Source organism: Tenrec ecaudatus, chromosome 12, assembly GCF_050624435.1.
Source record: "Tenrec ecaudatus isolate mTenEca1 chromosome 12, mTenEca1.hap1, whole genome shotgun sequence".
NCBI lineage: Eukaryota > Metazoa > Chordata > Mammalia > Afrosoricida > Tenrecidae > Tenrec > Tenrec ecaudatus.
Genome location: NC_134541.1, coordinates 100866583 through 100887982, shown reverse-complemented (window position 1 = coordinate 100887982; position 21400 = coordinate 100866583). Strand labels below are relative to the sequence as shown.

The following is a 21400-nucleotide window of genomic DNA, read 5'->3' as shown; positions in this document are numbered from 1 at the left end:
GAGTCAGACTGTCCACAGATACAAAAGGCTAACCCTTGGAGTTCTTCTTCAGGAAAGAAGAGCCATCGTCTCCCTCCCTCTCTCCTCCTCCTTGGCCCTCCACCTCCTCTTCCTCCTAGCTAGCTGAGAATGCTCTGAAAGGGACTTCCAGCGGCAAGGGCATGGAAGCCTGGGTGCCCTGTCTAGAATGGTGTCTGAAGATGGTCTGGGTCAACCCCCAGGAAATCCCACCGAGCAACCCCAGGCTCCCCCTGCCGAGCCTTCGTTTCTGCTCCTCAAAGTACCCCCGTGACCCATAGCCAGAACCCTGCGCACAGCAGCGGCCGCTCAGAAAGCTCACCATCCTGCTGTCAACCCCACTTCCATGCCAGTGATCAGACCAGAGCCTTGTGACAATAGCATCTCTTCGGCCCCAGTAAACGCTACCTTATCCCTGCCCATTCCCTCATCCCGCCCCAGAGGGGAAGGTCACCTTAGGCCCCTTAGGAAAGGCTGGCTCCAACTTTCCTTGTCTTGCCAGCCCCCGCCCCTCCCTAGACCAGAGCCACTGTCAGCAGTGTGGAGTGGCTGGCTGAGCCCACCCTGGGTAAGGGCAGGAGCCTCTGGCCCAAGTGAGGCTCCCTACTCCTGAGGGGTGCACAAGAACTCTTACCTCATCTATTAAAGGGTGACTTTCGGCTAAGGGATCAAAGGGTATGAATACAAAAAGCGCTGGCCCTTTCTTCAGTTCATTGTTCAGCAGAAGGCTCTTGCCTCCGTGAGGCCGCAGCCAGCGGAGGAGTGTCTCCTGGTTCTCTAAGGCCCATTTACAGATGTTCTCAGCGGTGTAGTTCATGACCTCCCTGGGAAAGACCTGTGGAGTGCAAAGGCGCGAGGTCAGGTGCGAGGTCGGTGCTCCACTGGACTGTTCCTGAGGGGCCACATGCGCCATCTCTTCTGGGCAGTTACAAGAGAGCAAGCCCTTGCTGGGGCCAGGGGTGGTGGCAAAGCTAAAGTGTTGATGGGTGACTTTGTCCTCTTCCCCCTCAGGTGACTCATCTCTGGACACATCCTCCTTGCCTGCTGGGGGCAACCTGTCCAAGGAGAGCTACTCAAGTGTCTGGGCCCTCCAAAGGGACCCTCGGTATGGAAAGCCCCAAGTCAGGAATCACTGAGACTTCTACCTTGGGCCCACAAAAGCTGTGCCCTGTGGGTAGGAATGGGAACTCCCTGAGAGCAGAGACTGGATTATGTTTTATCCTCGGGGCTGGACCACCAGGCACAGAGCTGGAAGTCAACCTATCTCTGAATGTACCCCAGTGAATGGGTTAGGACTGGCCAGAGGCACGCACTACACTGCATGTGGGCTGAATGACAGAGGAACACAGACCTTTCGTTTTATGTTTCTATAGCAACCAAATGTCAGCAATCAAATCCATTTCTGTTATTTTCCATGATGGAAATTACTGGATTTTATATCAAACTGTCAGAGCAGTTGGGGGGTGGGGGTGGGGGGGTGGATGTGGGGAAAAAGGAACACCCTCACAAAGGAAGATGACTCTCCTCCTTCAGAGGCAGACTTCAGAGGCTTCAAAATGAAGGGGCCCACCCTCTTCTTGGCTGACTGGTTGGATGGTTTTTAAATACCACTTCCCTGGAGAAAACGCTCTGGCACAGCCCCACCTCCACACCTCCACCGCCCGTGGCGTCCTTACCAGAAACAAAGAAGGCCCAGGTGGGTGTGGGTGGAGCTACACGTGAAGGGGGCAGGAGGCTGGTAGGTGGCAGGGGCAGCTGAGGTCAGAAGTGGTACAGGCAGAAGCACAGGAGGATGGGGGCTGTGGGCACAGGGGGGGGCAGAAAGACAATGCCAGCAGCAGGTCCCCAGGTGGGGGACCAAATATTAGGATGTCCACTTGGAAAACACAGAAATGCACGTGAGCACGAGGGTACCGGCTGCAGAAGCAGAGTGCCGAGCATTCAGAGAAAGGGGAGCCTGGGCTGAAAAGGCGGGGCAGCCCTGGGGCAGCTGGTTGCCAGAGAAGTCACACACAGTGCGGCAGTGAGCTTGGGGAGACAGGAAATAATGCCGAGAAATCTGCTCCCAAGTGGGGCTAGGAGGCAGCCGAGAATGAGAAGCAGGCGGCAAACCACACAGAAACCGCAGAGTGGGGGTTGTCCTCCCCTCTCCCCCACCCCCAAAAGGCAAAGAACCTCGGGAGCATGGGCAACTGGGGTGGCCCAGGGCTCAGGGAGCAGAGCCATAACTTCTCAGTGGGACACAGAAATGAATAAATGAACATAAACTGCCGGCAGCTTAACCTCTACGAATATGGGTGCTGAGAAACAGCCCTCTCACAGGACACTCCTGGAATTCCTTTCAACCAGGATAACCAGCAGGGTGGTGCCGGAGTCTAAGAACATAGGACAGTGATGCCTGGATGTAAGTCCTGGGGCCCTTGGGTGTCTGTGCTCGTCGCACCCACCATTACCACCCAGTCCTCACAGGAGGCTGCAGCCTACACAAGGGTCAGAGGCACTGCACTCATATAAAGGCAAGTTCAAAATACTTACAAGCGATGTGTTGAAATGTCTATGTAAATACACACTTCCAGAGTGTGCTAAGGATACGAGTTTCGCAAGGTGCTTATTTGTGATAACCCCAAACCGTACTGTTCCTAGGTAATCTGAAACAGAAAAGGTTCCCATATTAAAGGAAAGGGCCCATGCCTTGTAACCACCACCAATCCCAGTGATGAACCTTGACGCACACGCGCCCCAGGAGCATGGCTTTGTGGGCCCGGCCTAGTATGGAGACACGGAAGAGGAGGGGAGCTGACCTCTGTCCTCCACATGTTACAACACTCTGACCATCACCCCTGTCTGTTCCGGAGGATCTGGCCTCTCTCCTGCTCCCTACTACCCAGAGTCACACTAGCTTAGGCCCACCGCAGTGCCAGGTACCTGCTGATCTCATTCTACAAACCTCCTTGGCCAACTCCTCCTTGTGTTCAGACCTCAGCTGGGACCCCACATTCTAAGGAACTTTCCCTGATCCCCCTGACCTACTGGCGGATGAAGCCTACGATGGGAGATGGAGCAGGGGTTTCTCCTGAGCACACTCAGCCACTCTATTTCTTCCTTAGTGACTTCTACATACTCTTGCTCAATGGCCCAATTTCCCCTTCAGAACTAAAATCCAACAAAAGAAAGGACCCCGCCCTTTCTGGCTGCTTCCCAGCACCCAAAGCTGGGCCTGAGACACTTAGCCAGGGATCAGTGTGTTCCTGTGGAATAAATGAACCTGCCATTTATACAAAGTTCTACAGATCAATAAATAAAAGAACACAGGTTATTACCAGGCAGACCACAGAAAATGAAATACAAAGGTTAACTGCAGAAAAGGAGACTCAGCCTCACTATTTTCTAGAAAAGCATATGGAAACAAAGTAATATCTCCTGCCCTCAAACTGTCCAAAAATTAAGATTTAGAAAATCCTGAGTCTTGAGGCCCCACAGGGAAATAAGTACGGTGACACAATGCTGGTGGGAAGGAAATGGTATAGACAAGTGCCTTCTTTGAGACAGTTTCCACCATTCGGCATCAGCACATGGGGACAGACTACAGGTGCAAAGCCAAGCTAAGGCACTTCCACCATGCACACATGAAAGAAGACTGGGGAAGGGAGTGATGGAGGGAATGATGAGTTCAAATCCCAAGCTGTCAGAAGGAACCACAGGGCCTCAGAGAGGTGACGAATTAGCAGCGCGAAAGACCTTACTTTTCCGAAGGACAGAGGGGCAGCCTGAGTAGAGGAGAAGAAGTCAGGAGGACGGGCATGTGACACTCTGCCACTTATTAGAGCAAGGCAACAAAAAGTGACAGCCTGGGATAGCCTCCTTCACACAATAGCTTCCAGTACACGCAAACATGACAATTCACGAACGTCATTTTCCCCATGTAGAGAACTTTATAAAGTCACGTGTTTCTTTAAGAAAGCCCCTGCACAATGGAGAAATCTTGCTGGAAAGCAATCGGGGTCTGCCATTGCATGTGAACAAAGAACGCTTGGATTCAGTTCTAGTGTAAGAATGACGCAAGAGAATGGTACGCCTATTCTACGTACCCAGGGCGCTTAACAAGAGGACTCTTTGTCGTTTGTAAAATGAACTCTTTGGTCCTAATGGTAATAAAACCTCCTTCCATATTTTAATTAAGGATTTTGAATGTGCTAACTAATTAAAAATAAATTCGGGATAATGTCATCATCCCTAAAGGTCTAACCACGGCAAGATCTAATGCAATTAATCAGAAAAGTCTCTCTGTAAATTGCTAGCCAGGAAGTCAGCCAGCTGAACGTCTCTGTAACGATCAACTTGTGTCAGAAAGATCCCCATAAGATGGCGAAGAGCACAGGGGTGCGGGTGTCAGAAGCAAAGGTCTGCAGGGCTTGCAGCACCTTGCCACGGAGCACTAGTGCACCCCACTATTCTGGTACACGGCAGTGTGGTGCACTACAAATAGCCGAGTTTAGGTCAGGACAGGTATTTTGGGTCCCAGGATTATCAACTAGCTGCGCACCCCTTAAAAAGGCCTTTGACCTCTGTCACCAGTGCCACCATCGGGAAAGCAAGGAAGCGGAAGAGGAACCCACACCGCCTGTCACCCAGCCGTGCCTCCCTGAAGACTCTACGGTGTTCGCCCACACCAAGCTCACCTGCACCCCGCTCTGATCCGAGCTGGATCCAGAGTTGCCCACAGACCAATGTCTGCATCAGTGTTTTATAGACCAGAGGCTAGAACCGGAGAGGCTCAGCAGTGTTTACTGGGGCCCAGGCTGGTGTGTCTCCACTGATCCGAAGAGAGTTTCAGACCAGCGCAATCAGCAGAGACTGATACTGCTGCCAAATGTATTGGTGCAGGTGCTGCCACAGTAGGAGAAGCTGGAACCGTCCTTAGCAACCGAATCAATGGCTACGGCAGAGCCCTTCGCTGAAGCAGCGGCTGTCCTGGCGTGCTCTCCTGGGATTTGCCGTGTCTGAAGCAGTTGGTCTCTTTCGTTTAATGCTTGCTTTCTTGATTTTGTTTGCCATGAAACAAAATGAATGGCTAGAGATGTTGGCATCCATATTAATTGTGGAATAGATATAATTCTATCTAATTGTGACTCCTGAAACTGTAGTGTTGGTGTCATAGAAATGTATGTTCTTCCCAAAGTCATTTAATTAAAGATGAAAACTTAAAAAAAAAAAAACAAAAAAAAAAAACCTTGACCTTTGGTTCTCAGTCCACACTTACATAGGCAGGGGCCGGGCTCTGGGTCGCACACTAAAGCTCTACAGCATGGACTTCAGAGTTGACAAGAATATCTGTAACAGAGCTGCAAAAGATTATGAAGGCCAAGAGCTCCAATTCCTTTTAATATCTGAAGCAGCGATTCATGGGGTGATTAAAGTACCGACAGGAGGTTCCTTTTCTGTCTAAAACACTTGAAAAAAAGAAGCAAATGTGATGAAGAAAGCTGATGGTGCCTGGCTATTAAAAGATATAGCATCTGGGGTCTTAAATGCTTGGAGTCAAACAAGCAGGCATCTAGCAGGGAAGTAATAAAGCCCCAATGGAAGAAGCACGCCAGCCTGTGTGATCATGAGGTGTCCACGGGACAAGGTATCAGAAGTTCAAAATCAAGCAAACAAACTGACATGAGGGAACATAGGCAAAGTGGAGACCCAGGGCCCATCTGTAGACAATTGGACAGTCCCTCACAGAAGGGCCACACCAAAGGGACGATATATCCAGAATGCAGTAGAGCACTGATGAAACACACAACTATCTTCTAGTTCTTGAAAAGTTCCTCCTCCCACTACTATGGCCCCAGTTTCACCTCACTAATCTTGTTAGTCCTGCACTGAGGACAGAGGGATCTGCCGTCCCAGCAGACACCCCTGTTTAAACCCATGGGCTTCTCTGGTTTACACCAAGATTCTTCTGTATCACCTTTTCCTATCATACTGCTTTATCTTCTTGTATACCAGTTACCTGAGCTCCCAATGCCAAGATTCAAATTTCCATTCATTATCAGAGTACAGTACACACAGTCTGAGAGGTGGTCACCTACTACAACATGCAAAAGAAATAGCAGCTTGGCTTTTGTGAGGGCAGAGAAGTAACTGTATGTTTTCAAGGCTGTAAATAAAAGGTCCCGCCAGAAGCAAAGGTTAGGTGCTCACACTCAATACTACAAAGGACCACAGGAGCAGGGTCACATTCTGAAACACCTGCTCAGTGCCCTGCCAGCAGGAAGCCCGGTACCCTACTTCGCCAATGCCTTCCAAGGCCTCTGCCAGGCCCTGTATGCAGACTTGTGTGTAGCAGCCACTGGGCAACTCAAGAACTGACTCTTCAACTCTGATTAATTTAAAATTTGAAGTGACACTCGACTCACTCACTGAAAGACTTCCAAGTCAGTTTGGATCAATATGAGTACGTGAATCTCCTTTACAACTGAAAATTTCATTAAATCTAAATACCAGTAACGTATTCCCACACATTTGTAGTTTAATTAAATATAAAGCACTTTTCAAAGATGTGGTTAAGGAAAGAAAATCACACAATACCCCATGATAATTTTTTAGACATGTTGTAATGATAATGTGAGTACACTAGGTTAAATAAAACATTATTATTAATTTAACGTACCTACTAGAAGAATGTAAATGACTTCTGTGGTTTCTAGAGTACCTTGGTGGCACAGTGGTTAAGGCCTGGCTGCTAATGGAAAAGGCCAACAGTCAAAAGCTGCCAAGTGAGTCTGTGGGCATGAGATGAAGCAGCTGCCTTTCCCAGGGGGCCCTCGGGGACTTCAACTGTGCCCTACAGGGGTGCTGTGGGTCAAAAGTCAACTCAACAGCAATCGCTGTTGTTCTATTAGATGTTTTCCACTGGACTGTGCCAACGCTCTGACAATGAAAACCCAAAAATCATTTATTTACCCCAGGAAGACAATCCAATCAGGCTGAGGCAATAACAGCAGTATGCCTTTATAATGGGCAGTTATCTGGGAGGGTTAGGCATTGGGCAGTTAACCAACAAGGTCGGCAGTTCATACCCACCAGCCGCTGCTCCCACAGAGATTGACCATCCTGGAAACCCTAGGTAAGGTTCATTATGAGGCAAAATTTACTCCATGAAGGTGGGTGGGCTGGTTGCTTGATTCATCTGGGAAGAACATAGAAGGTGGTATTTCTCAAATGTTTTCACAGAAAAATCCCTCCAAGGGTAGAGAATTATGATGTTTAAGGGCACGCTGCTCCCTCTCCTCCAGAAAGAGGGCCGAGCTGGTGCCCGGCATGAACTGCTGAGTTTGTGGCTCGTGTGCCCTTGTGCAGCCCTGTAGTAAAGTGCTCTCCAGTACCACAGGGGCACGCTAAGAGAACTGGACACGAGGGATTCTCACTCCGGCGGCTCCTTAGGTACAAACATTCAGCATGAGCTATGGCTGCCGAGGAGTATCCCGTGCTGCACGGCAGGGCGAACTTGTGCACGGTGCCGTCGCAGGGACACGAGGACCCTAGGAAGCAGCCAATCTGAAGGGCACGCCTAGACCAGGGTACGGCCCTGCTGCTCAGCAACCTGCTTTCACAAACTTCTCCTCTCCCTTCTTCTTAAAGGTTGGGACAAAGAGCAAATTGCAGGATCAGAGGCTTATATAAACTAGGATAAAAATAACACCCCTCTAACATCTTCAGCATTGACAAGATGACTCATTTTCAAGCGTTTCGTAACGTTCCTGCCCACCTGATGGAAAGCAACCTTACAAGAAGCTTAAGAAGCTTAAGCAGATTATAGGTTGTGTCCAATGTATAAAGCCAGGGTCATCACTAATATTCCACACACCACCTCCCATAAAAGTGACTTCGAGGGTTTATATTTTTAAAATACTTAATATAACGGACAAAACAATTATCTTATTAAAAAATCCCGGTATTTAGGCCCCATAAAGACAACATCTTTTTATTCTGGTGTGTGCTAAGACCCTGCTAACCTCTGAGTAAACAGAACATCCTAGCTGTGTCCCACTCCCCTCCCCGCTCATCCCTTGTAAATTGAGGAAGGGAAAGAGAAATGCAATTCCCTAAACATTATTTTTTTTAAACTCACTGCCAGAGAGGCAATTTCCGACTCACAGTGGCCCTATAGGGCAGAGCAGAAGAGCCCCTGTGGCTTCTGAGACTATCAATCTTCATGAGAGTAGAAAGGCTCAACTCTTTCCCTCGGAGCTGATGGTGGTTTCGACCCGCAGACTTTGCAAGTCAGCAGCCCACTGCATAGCATGCTACATCACCAAAACCCAAAACCAAACTCACTGTGATCAAGTCAATTCTGACTCACAGAAATTCTACAGGGCAGAGCAAGGCTACCCTGTGGGTTTCTGAGACTATAAGTCTTCACAGGAGTTGGTTGAAAGCCTCATCTTTCTCCTGCAGAGTGGCTGGTGGTTTTGAACTGCTGTTCTTGTAGTTAGCAGTCCAAGTGTAATCCATTACACCATCAGGGCTCCTAAAATACATTAGGGCAAAATAACCCTCAAAACTGAATACGTCCTGTCCCATACACGCGAAAGTTAATCTAAGCACTCTCAGAGCATCCCGCTCTTTAAGCCAAAGCTCGATGCTAAAATGATCAAATGCCATCTTACATGGACTCCCACTGACCCGCTTTCTGTAACCTCCCCAAAAAGGATATCTCACTACTAGTTACCAGGTTAGTAGTCTCTCCCCTACCCTACCAGGCTGCTCTAGTGGTTGGGGGCGAGGGGTGTGTGTGAGAGAATCACAGGAGGTCTGGTCACCCAGTCTTTTAAAATGTTCCACAATCATTCTCAGATCCCAGGATGTGCACAAACAGGCCCAGACCATTGTATTTGCGAGCTGAAGCGTCCCTCTGAGCCAACTAGGGCAAACCTCCTTCCCTTCCCAGGCGGGAAATCCAAGGAGCAGCGAGCAGAGGTGATGGGCCATGGTCACGCCAGGACATGTGCTGGTCAGCTGGCATGGTACCAGGAGAGCTGGGCCCTGCTTCTGGGAACGTCTTGTTAGGAAGTGCCCCAGGGGAAACTGGAAGACATTGTGAGTAGCTAAACGGGAGACATGGCCTACTATTTAGTACAAGAGGCATCTTGAGAAGGGAGTGTGGAAACTTCCATGTGATAACTGCAATGTGCCAGTTAGGTGGCATCTCTAAACCTCACAGGCCTTCTCCTGGTCTTGAAAACTCAGGGAGGTAGATGGCAACTCAGAAGCAGCCTTCCATTTAACACAGCATCAAGGGTAAAGGTCAGGAAGTGGGCTCCACCCTGATGGGTCCGCTGTCTCAGCCCAGAGACAGGGTGGGATGGAGAGCAGGCCCTGGGGCCCTTCATACACACACAGCTCACCATATACTGATATCTGACGGCATTAGCCATTGGCTTCCATAAGGATGACAAGCCTAGGAACCTCTGGGGCAGTTCTACCCTGTCCTATAAGGTCACTATGAGCCGGGATCAACTCAACAACAATGGGGAATTTTTAATGTTAATACTGAATTTTGGGTGTCATATCATTTTCATGAGTCATGGAATGTTATTCTTTCTAATTTTTCTACATTTTAAAAATTGTGAATTAGATGAAGGTTCACAGCACAGATCATCAGTTTTACATCCAACAATTTGTGTACATAGAGCTTCAACTCACAGCAATGGCTTCTTATAGGCTTGAATGCTCTTGCTTTATTCACACATCAGGTTGGTGGCACATGCAATGTGGTATTATCAGGCAAGTGTTTACTCCCTCCCATCCTCCTCACTGTTATAGACAGACAAATGAAAACACAGAAAGGTCAAGTCATTGGCTCAAGATGACAGACCAAGGACCTCACAGGCTCTCAGGCCACTGCATACTCAACCCTTTCATAAACTGAATGAAAAAATGGATCAAAGGGTGCTGCAAATGTCCTCTTCTTTTAAACACGCTGAATTGTAGTTCCAACAAAAACACATACTAAATCACATTCTTACAGCTAATAACATTTGCTCTAGGAAGGGGGTGGGGTGGGAATTAAGCAACTTAACAATACTGACCCCGTTATCATATTTCCTTTAGGCCCAGGAAGACACTGGCAGTCTGCTAGGATGACATGGGAAGAGCCATGTAGGGAAACAGAGGAGAGACTTTGGACACACACCCAGACACTGCTGGGCCACAGTGAACCACTCAGCACTTCACGATGACCAAACAGTGAGAGACAGGTGTGACACCTACCATGAACATGTTTAAAGGTTCGAATAAATGAGCACTCGTGCTGTGATTCCAGACAGGGAGGCTGTGTGCTAAGGGCATTGCTGTTGTCTCCAAGTCAGTTTGCACAGTCAATATCCTTCCAACTAAAAGCAAAGACAGACCTAAGAGAATATCCCACAAAACATAACGGTGAGAGGACGCAGACCCACAGTTTACCAGGTAACAACACTTTGTGCAAGAAACGAAACTGTATTTACTCAAAGACAGAACGCGAACAATAGCGATCTAGGTCAAGAGATGAGGCAGACAGACGCGAATGGCAGGTGACAGTGTGCCTTGCCACACAGCGGGCGTCAAGAAGAGGGCAGAGGGAGGAACTCTTCTGTAAATTAGCCAGTAAGAAAAAGGCTTACAAAAAAATTTTTTTAATCAATTGTGCTCTCTATTTTCAGCCAATGCTATTTTAAACCAAGCAGGTTCCAGGCAAAGTGCTAAATAGATTTTCTTTTTAATTAAAAGAAGATAAACTAATTTTTGGTTAGATTTTTAGAAAAAGGAAATCAAGAAAAAGAGCGATACATTCATCTACATGAAAAAACAATCGAGATTTAAAAAAATTAATACTATATCATTATTTTCTATAAGGGGTTCTATAATTTGAGAATATGTATACTTTATCAATAAGCTACATTTGGACCTCAAGAGCCTTTTGCTTGTGTTGTCTTCCCAACCGTCACAAGTCATAGAAGTACAGGAACTGGTGCTGTGGGCTAGGTGTCAGCCTACTAACTGCCAAGGCAGCAACTCAAACCTATCAGCTGCTTCTCGAGAGAATGACAAGGCCACCCACTCGAGTAAAGACTGACGATCTCAAACATCTATACCGAGTTTCTGTGAGGCAGTAGAGGCCTGGCAGTGGGATATAGATAGATATTTATTTATATTTACTTAAACTAGAAACAAACGAGATCTATGAAGATGGAGCTGAAATGGATTCTTAGACATTCTTATCAGTTAATATTCCTACTCAAAGATAAGTAATAAAAATAAGAAAATCAATGACTTTTTCAAAAAGATGCCAGTCAGAAAGCAAGGATGCCAAAGGAACAAGTAGACGGGATTCAAGCCCACCCTGCCTACAGGCCATAACAAAGGCTAAGGGCCATGGGTAAAAGGAGTGGATGTAAGACGAAAGGAAATAGCAAGTTCCCAGTTAATGTTCCAATAGTGAATTTTTCCTGTTTTCCTATGCAAACATGAAAGCTATCGAAACCAGACCAATGTCCTTTCAGGAAATGAAAAGGTATGGGAGAAGCTACCTTCACAGGTCAGCCCTAAGATTCCTGAGGACTGAAGGAATTCAAGGATTATAGACTTCTCTCAGTACACAAAGTGGCCAGCTCACATCAAGAAACAGTTGCAAGACTCAGAAAACATTCTAGCTATTTCTGAAACAAGTAAAAAATAAAAATCACAGAGGAGCCAGGCCACCTGCTTTCCACCACAACAGTCCACACAGAAGCACAGTGAAGGGCTCTACTCAAACGCTAGGTGCGCCAGCGTCACGTGTTTCTCAGACCTCGACTTCCCTATCCGTAACACGGCCTGAAGTTTACATCTGTGATGAGTGGAACCAGTGACAATGAGTGCTGCCATGTTTCTCTCACCACACCTGCTATTCATGGTAAGTAAAACATCATCCGGTCTCAGGGTCGGAGAAAGAGGGCGGCTGGGGAGCCCAGATGCCCAACGCAAAATGAAAATTCTTCACAGTGCACGTTATTGAAAAGCATCCTTCCAATTGTGCCTGAGTCTTCTAAGAGTGTTCCTAGTGAAACACGAGCTTACCCACATAAATGAGGCGTAAAAGGATGAGGCTAGGCTGGACCTCAGTGGCTGTGAATTGGCAGATTGCACAAAAGGGAGAAGAAATGGAGAAAAAGTAACTGAACTCACCCATATTCTGAGAACTCTTGGGTGTGAGGGGACTTCAAAAGTTTGTGGAAAAATTCCATTATTTTCTAATTTTGCTTTTCCATGAACCTTTTGAAGTCCCTCTCCTCTTCAATTGCCAAAATTAGGAATGTCACTAAGGAGGTTCATTTTGTGTTTGCAAATCACTTTTCCCCATTTACTATGTTCCTTAGCTTAAAACAAACAAACAAACAAACAAACAAAAAAGACCAGGTACTGTTTTGTGCTTAGAGTTTTCCCATGAGAAGCAAAATTCTGGAACGTTCTGAACAGAAATCTAATTTAAGATGGTAAATGAGGTATTGCTTACTCCAAGTATGTGGCTGGGCAGCACACAGGTGACCTAAGATCCCAAATCACCCCCCCTCTGAGCTTCTGAGCCACCCTCTTCGTCTCAGGAAACTGCATGCTGCCTAAATTAGCCTTTTATGTCTAATCTTCAGTTGGAGTCTTCTCTGCTGGGTTTGCTTTAATTTACCCAAGCTTTGAAACTTTGCTTCTGAAGCTTCTATAAGCAGGCAGTGTTTTGTCTTCCAAGTTCAAATTTGGGTCCTCTAAGTCTTTTTAGTCACTTGAAGCTCTCCACATTGGTCTGCTGAGGGAACAGAGATAGACTGAAGTGGCCATTTCACTTCCTTCCCTGACCTCCACCGACAGGTGAAGAACTTCAACACAGTGGAGTCTCTATGCAGGAAGCCTTAGGACAATGCATGTATTACAATGATCAGTTTTAAAATTGTTTTAAATCGATTAGAAACCAAAGATGGGAAGGCAGGGAGAAACAGAGCAGCAGATGGATGGAAACGGGAGCCCACTCCCAGGGAAGATGGGGAGAGTTCTAACACGTTATGGGGGTTTCAATCACTGCCCTGGCGTCATCCGTGCATGAATTATGAACCGGAATGCTAATGAGCGATGGGAACTGTTACCTAAAGCATAATAAAATGTCCTAGATAAAGCTGTCCCAAAAAGGGGGGAGGGAACCACACACAAAGGACAGGGTGGGAAAGCAGGGAGCAGAAGGAAAGCTAGACCAACAGAAACAAAACAAACAAGGGAATGTAAATTAGGAGACTGTAGACATAGTGTAAAATTGCAGCCACTGACACAGAAAAAATTTGTATACAGATCCTTAAGCGTGAACCTAATTTGTTATGTAAACTTTCACTTAAAATACGGTATTAATATATTTTTTAAAGGAATAGCTATCTAATGGTCAGGAACAGATGGACACTTAAACACTAGGAGTTGATCAACTACGGAAAAGACGATCCGGTCACTGATGTCATCAGTCACTTGGCAAATACTGATTGAGCCCCTGCTGTGCTCCGGGCACTCCACCCTCAGAGACCTCGGTCTGAAGGAAGACAGAGATAAAGCCAAGCAACTCGTAACTGATTGAGATCAGGGCAGCAGGCCAGTTACTAAGATTGCCAAAATGATGTTTGAGCTGGGCCCTCATGGCAGGTAGAAAACAAGGTCCTATTGGTTAGTGAGGTGGGAGAATATTCCAAGCAGAAAGACTGTCACACCTGCTAAGGTCCTGTGTGAGGAGGCACTTAGCCAGCTCAGAGCCAGAGCAGGAGAGCCTGATGCGAGAGATGAGTAGGGAGCGGGGCAGGAGCATTACACTTCTGGAGAGGAGCGATGTGAGCTGGGCTCTCTACTCTAGGACCATCCCTGGTACAGTTCCGATGTGGGCTGATGGGTACCAGAGGAGATGGAGGTAAGTGAGCGAATGGACCTGAGGTAGCAACTGATGGAAACAAAGAACATGCAGTCAAATGAAAAACGGGGCATGACATCCTGTGTAATTCAGAAAGATGGCCCTCAAATAATGTATGATTCACTGAAATTAAAAAATATGGAGTTGAGAATACAGAAACTGGCAGATTTTACAAGTTATTTCTATTTCCTAAATATACTGAAATGTGACCTGACCTACTTGTAAAAAAATAGTCTTCATAGAAAATGTATTGTTCAACTATGGTATATCTATCTATTTGATAGATTATACATATAATCACCAAATATTTTGACCAGAGCTGATAGCTTTATGAAGAAAAAAAGTCACAATGATCAAAGTATAATAAATTTTTAAATGCAAAATGTAAAACTAGAGACACAATATGATCAAGGTAAAAGTGTTTTCGAAAGCTAGATATGTAAGAGTTTATGTTTGAAATAATCTCCTACTTCTGTTTGCTACTGATGGCCCAGAAAATGATGCCATTACAGTAAAGCACACTGGAAAAGGAATCACACACACGGACTTTAAAAAATATTTTCAGAACCTAAGCAAGTATCACTCTAGACATACTTCCCATGAAATGTCGGGCCAGGAGTCATGCTTACCTTTTTTTAATGAATGCAATGCTGATGTGAAGAAGGTCAAGTACCCAGGGGGCTGGGGTGAGCCACTGAACTCAAAGAACCCAAGGACTCCAGGCTGTGGGAGCAAGAGCAGAAGTATAAGGCACCCACGTGAGAAAGGTTGCCGGGGGGACTTAACTTTCCCTCCATTTGGAACATGAATGGGGCAGGTGGGCAGTTTGCGCAGTGGTCATTCAGGAGCAAATTCAGCGCTGAGACTTCCTATTCTCCCTAAGTCTGTTCCCTCTTTCCACCCTCTGTTGTCAAATTCTATGTACTTCTGCTTAACAACTCTGTCAAGCAATGCCAGTAGCTCCCTTGTAACACTCCTTGGATTTGGTCTTCACTCACTAGCTCCACGTGGGCCTTCACACTTGATCAATACCAGGTTCAACGGACCTCCTTTCCCAAATCCAGCAGTCTACAACAGGGTCACCACCTCCACTACTCATCCCACGTCTCTAAGGTTGGCCTTTAGGCACCTCCACTCTGCTCACTCAGCTACAGGAAGCTGATTTAATGAGAGCAACAGGCGTATAGTGAGAAAGGCCACATAAGTGATCCACTGCACCACAGATCACAAAAATGGTAACTGCAGTAAGGAAAATAAAAGGACTCACCAAAGTGTCTGACCACCCCTCTCCCCCAACCCAAATCCAACAGGATAAATTCATGTTAAATGATGAATAAATGTTTCACTCACAGTCACAAATTAAATACAGGGCAACCGGCTTAGCTGTGCCCACTTCACATTATATCTCCGGTGGCTGTTCACAGAAGTGGGTCTATGCCCCACGAACCGAAGGATACATGCCTGCGCACGATGCAGCTCCACAAGTATGAACAGATGAACGAAAGTGTCACACATCAGAATGCTGAGTCTCCACAGCACTCTGCTCTGGTCTCACAGGTCTGATCCTGTCCTCCCCGCCATCCACTCCACCCCACCCCCGGCCTTTACACTCACTGGCCCCAGCTCCTGGAATGCACTTTCTCCAAATGTTCTCAGGGGGCTCGCATCACACAAACTCACTGCCACACATCCTACCTTAACTCCGAATAGGCCCACGGGGCAGGGAAGGACAAGCCCACAGGGCTCTCAGGTTTCCTTCTTCACGGAAACTGACATCTTTCTCCTGCAGTGCTGGTGGATTCGAACCACTGATCTTTCACTTAGCAGCCAAGTACTTAACCCACTGCGCCACCAGGGCTCCCTGGCATTACAAAGGCTTCATTTTACTTAGAGCTATCCTTGACAAAGTTTCCCGCCTGCTGAAATAGCAACACGTTCCCCACCCCCATGATCACACCCTTAGTTTTTCCATGGCATTGATTAGCTGAGCTTTCGTCTCTCCTTGCCCTGACAAGGAGCTCCATGAAACAAAGGTGGTCTCCTGTTCATCTTGGCACTTCTAGCTCAGAGAGTGAGTGCCTGGCACGGAGCAGAAATGCGGTAACATTTGTCAGTGAACAAATGGGGACAGAAAGGTAAGCAGAAGGGCTGCCCCACCAAGCCTCTAATGTAGCAAACAGCAAAATGTGAAAAGTGACAGATGAGAACTTAACCCAAGTTGTGGGTTTTCAATTCTGTTCCAGGACCTACAATAGAATCAGTTCCTGCTATCACGAGGAGATTAAAAATAGGATATGGAGGTAACATTGCTGGGCCAGCAAATCCTCCTCAGCACGAAATACTTCTTTCCCAACTGGGTGCCATGTGCAGTGTTGTAGGGATTTTAGCATTTGGTCAACACATCCCCTAGTGGCTATTTACATGAACTATTTCTGCACTAATGTCCACTCACTCCCAGAACAATTCACAGTCTAACTACATACAAGCAGAGAAGGTATCTGTTTAGTTGACATCCAAGGTGGATTTTACATGCAAACAATACGATTCTAACAGGCATGTAACTAGTCATTTACCTTGGCGTTTCTACAAAATCCTCGTATTTTTTTGTCACCTGGCAATCTACCAAACTCTCTACAGACAGGTACACAAGGATTCTTAAATTTTTCCCCCAATCCCACTTCAGTTTATAAGAATTTAGTGTTCCAAAGCTACTAAGAACAAAGGGATAGATAGCCAACAAACCACATCTCTTAAACAGATCAACACAGATATTCCTTGAAAAATCAAAAGTGAGCACAGTGGTGTGGAAGCTGAGGCTACTATTAGCCGCTGGGTGGAGTTGGCCTGGCTCGTAAAGACTGCACGCACTTGTAGCACTGCACTTTGTCATGCAGGGGATTTTCACAGGTGGCCCATCAGGCCTTTCTTACGAGTCCATCTTAGTCTGGAACTTCCTCCGAAACCCGTTAAGCATCACAGCGACAGACATGCCTCCACTGACAGGAGGTACAGGCTGTGCCTGAGTACACGGACTGGGAATCAAACCAGGTCTCCTGCACGAGTTAGGGAGACGTGTACCACTAACTTGCTACTGCCCTTGATGTAAAGCTGTCAATACCTAGTCAATGACTCCAGAAAAAGCCTAAAATCAGAAGCGCTCTAAACGAGTGACTTTAAAAATAGCATTACTGTAACTCAAACCTGTTCCTTTTCTAACCAACTTGGTATCCACCAAACTAAAACAGCACTGGGGTCTATGTTTGTCCTCTCCGGTCCATATCCTAGAGACAGGACGCACAATCAAGGAAGAGGGAGCCGCCGAGTGGCTGCTGGCGGGAAGGTCTTACGACGGAGCTGCTGACCGCCCCTTTGGGAGTAGTGGCCACTGGCAGCTCCCTTCTGCCTTTAGCTACAGGGGTACAGGGCCTGTCGGGGAAGAAAACGCTAGAGCAGGCGTCCTCAAACTGCGGCCCGCAGAGAACATTTATCCAGCCCGCCAGGTGTTTTGCCCCATTTGTTTTTTACTTCAAAATAATATATGTGCAGTGTGCATAGGAATTTGTTCATAGTTGTTTTTAAACAACAGTCTGGCCCTCCAATGCATCTGAGGGACAGTGACCTGGCCCCTGCTTACAAAGTCTGAGCACCCCTGCTCTAGATCACAGGTTCCCAAACCAACAGGCCTGCTGCCTCCTCTTCAGAAAAAAACACAAAACTCAGCACAGCCCTCCACTCAGGCAATTCAAAACTTGGGCACTGTAGTCCACAACCCAGGAAAAGGTAGTTAATTTGCTTTTGCAGTCCCTCCCACTCCCCTCCTGGATTGCTCTAGTGTCCCCCTGGGGACGGTCTTGCCCACTTTGGACACCACGGCTCTAGATCACATGCTGCTAAATGTTGTGATCATCCTGCACAAAACACTCCTAGTCCTGCAAAAACAAATGCCGATGGCCCAATAAGAAATAGTTATATCTTGACTGCGGCTTTAAAAGAGAATCAACCCCCTGGAATAGTGGGCCCCATCCTATTTATTCTTGGAACCTTTGCCAAACTAACAAAAACAACAGCAACAAAACATACAGCTAATTAAGGAGCTGCCCTTAAAATGTTTTGGCCACAAAGGAAAAAGCTTCAAAATGACATAAAATATCAAAATTGTGTCTTTGGACAGACTGAAGTTTCAACCCAGGCACATTAACCCTTGCTCCAAGGGAGGATTTTATGAGACACAGGTCTGGGCCACCCTCAAGCACTACTTCAAGTACAGCACCCTGCTTCTGACTTTGTACCTTAGCATCGTAATCTGTTCAGAGGGCCTGGCCGCACATCTCTCGCAGGGCTGCTGCTGGGCACTTGCCAACTGGGGCTCCACCAGGGCACTTCCCTCACAGCTCCTTTGCTAATAAGGACTCAAAATTCCAGAATTCAGGGTGGAGGACTTTAAAACCCCAAAGTCCTTTACCTGGAAACTCTTATCTAGGCTCTGAGTTACCTATTTTACAAACTATAGTTAATGATTGGTGATCTGATTGGGGTGGTAGTAGGGATTAAACTGTGATCCCCAAAATATATGTTGTGAATTCTAAACGTGATTGCAATCCCATCTAGGAATGAAACACCTTGGTCGCCTGGCATTCTGCGTGCCGGATATGTCTTAAGTACCTCTGGAAACTCAAGGAGCAGCAGGCAGAGACAGAGGGGAGAGATGCCAAGCCACATGACGATGCTGGCAGGAACTGACTCTGAAGGGACACAAGGGATCCTCCTCCTGCACCATGAGAGGGAAGACCTTTCCCTAGCACAGGGGAGGAGTTACATTTTATTGCCAAGGACCATTTGGCTATTCTTATCATTATCGGGCCAAACAAAATTATCCACTTAATAATTACTCTGCTATATTTGGTCAAACATTTCATTAACTCACCCCTAATGGGATGGCAGAGCCTTGGTAGCATAGTGGTTATGCATTGGGCTCCTGACCACAAGGTTAGCAGTTCAAAACCACCAGCGAGCTATTTGGGAAAAAGACGAGTGACATTCTCAAAAACTCTCTGGGGTAGTTCTACCCTTTCCTATACGGTTGCTATGGAATGGCTGGGACTTCTTCTCGTGAACAAGAAGAATGATGGTGTCTCGTACTGATGATTTCTTGGGCCTTATACAGCCGAGTTTGAACCTCTAGCCCCGGAATTGAGAACAAATATACTGCTGTTAGCTAATGTCCCAACTTGTGGTACTTCTATCACAACAGTATTAGAGAACTAAGACAGCGACACGAAATCTTTTCTATTGCTAAAAGCTACACTTTGAGGAAAAGCAAAACCAAATACACAGATGCCGAGTCGATTCCAACTCACAGTGACCCGACAGGGCAAAGGAGGCGTTCCAAAGCTGCACCCTGCATGAAAGCTGGCTGCTGGCAGCTCAAACCGCTGCCCTTCCCCTTAGCAGCTGAGCACCTAACCACTGAGCCCCAGGGTACCTCTCTAATGCACACAGAACTGGACAAAAGGGGCGGATTGGATTGAAATGAAGTGACTTGCAGATGGCACCTAACCACTGCACCACCAGGGCTCTTACTCTTCTAGTCATTCAATATCAAATCCACGGAACAGATTCTTCAAAGCACTCATCATAAGCTGGTCAAACTACACACCAAGGTACTTTACTAGAGCACTCATCTAGGAATCAGCAGTACAGCCACACAGGAAGAGTTCAGTATACAAATGATGGAAGCACACGGCAATATGGAAAGGAGTCCTGGTGGTGAGATGGGTTAAATATTACACTGCTGACAAAAGATTATTTTTTTAATGGAAGAAGAAAATTATCTAACACCCTCCCACGAGATACCACAAACATATTTATAAACATGAGCTGAGCACAAAATAACCTTTGCTGTTAGGACAAAGCTCAAAAGTGCTACAAAAACTTTAATATTTATGGTGACCTAATTTTGGCATGCCTAAATTTAAATACACAACATACTTAATATTGAAAGTCAGATTTATAAAAGAAATGTAAATCAAGAGATGAGATAGTTGATGAAAACAAGTAAGTTAGCATGCTCCTTGAAAGATATTCTGGTGGTGCTGTGGGCTGCTAACCACAAAGTGGTTGGTTCAACCCACCAAGCTCTCCTTGGGACAAAAGTGAGGTTGCCTGCTTCCATAAAAATTTACAGCCTCAGAAACCTTATATGAGGTTGCTATGAGTCAGAACAGACTCGATAGTTGGGACTTAACCCATTTCAGAAGCATGCCTTTTTTGGAAGTTGCATTAAAGATTGAGTATGGGGCAGGTCTTTTGAAGACAATATAACTAACTCCTGGCTCTAGCCCTTCACAGAGAATGCTTTAGAATTCCCTAATGAAGGCTTGGTGTAATTCCCATCTCCTATTGCCACTGTGTAAGCAAATAAACCTCCACGATTAGATTGCGGTATTCAGCATGTCATATGAAACAACATGTACTTGTATTAACACCTGGGACACACAGTCTTAATTCTCTGGTGCTGCTAGCATAGGAACACCACAAAAGGGGGTGCTCTTAACAAAAGAAATGCATTCTCTCTCTCCGGTTGGGAGACTAGAATGCCCAGTTCAAGCACCAGCTCTACTGGAAGATTTTTTGTCAACCCTAGGAGGTGGTCTTTGACTCCAGAGGAGCCCTGATAGCACAATGGTTATGTGCGGGGCTGCTAACCGCAAGGTCAACAGTCAGAAACTACCAACCGCTCTTCAGAAGAAACACAGGGCCTTCTACTCCTATGCACAGCTACAATCTTGAAAACCCACAGGAGCAGTTCCACTCTGCCCAACCGGGTCGCTATGAGTCACAATAGACTCAATGGCAGGAAGTTTAATTTTGTTTTTGAGTAGCACCATTGTTCCCAAGTGTAAGAGGTGCTCAGCACGGGGACCCATGTTTCAAACGATGCACTGTGCTCCGGGTTCCTCTTTCCTGACGGTAGTGCAGGCCCCTCTCTCAGCTTCCTTCTCTCCTTTCATCTCTTGTAATATGAAAGGCGGATGCAGGGCACACACCCAGGGGAACCCCGCTTCCTCCTCTGAGTAATGTTGTTGCCACCTACCCTAATCTTGTAACAAAATAACCTAATGATTATGAACATAACATTGCCTTAACAGCACAGAGGTCAAGATTTATAATACATCACAACAGGGAGCTAGACAGATCCAGAAGAGGATGTAGAACAAGGAATCTCGTTGCTGATGTAAGGTGAATCTTGGCTCAAAGCAGAGGATATCAGGAAAATGTTTACTTGTGTGTTACTGACTATGTCTAGGCCTTCAACTGTGTGGATCATAAAAAACTTTGGATAGCCTTCAGGAGAATGGGAATTCCATAACACTTCACTGTGCTCGTGCGGAACTTACACATGGACCAAGAAGCAGTTGTATAAACAAAACACGTTTAAAA

At 46.5% G+C, this 21400-nt stretch overlaps 1 protein-coding gene across 2 annotated transcripts in view; it reads right to left on the bottom strand.

Annotated features, from left to right (window-relative positions):
- The window catches only part of TXNDC11 (thioredoxin domain containing 11), a 62127-nt gene that overhangs the window by 13524 nt on the left and 27203 nt on the right, over positions 1-21400 (bottom strand). For both annotated transcript variants that reach the window (XM_075564282.1, XM_075564283.1), the window contains 3 exons: positions 14590-14683; positions 2554-2666; positions 653-853 (listed from right to left, as the gene is read on the bottom strand). In XM_075564282.1, the coding sequence (XP_075420397.1) occupies positions 653-853; positions 2554-2666; positions 14590-14683 (408 nt within the window). The remainder of the gene's footprint in view (positions 1-652; positions 854-2553; positions 2667-14589; positions 14684-21400) is intronic.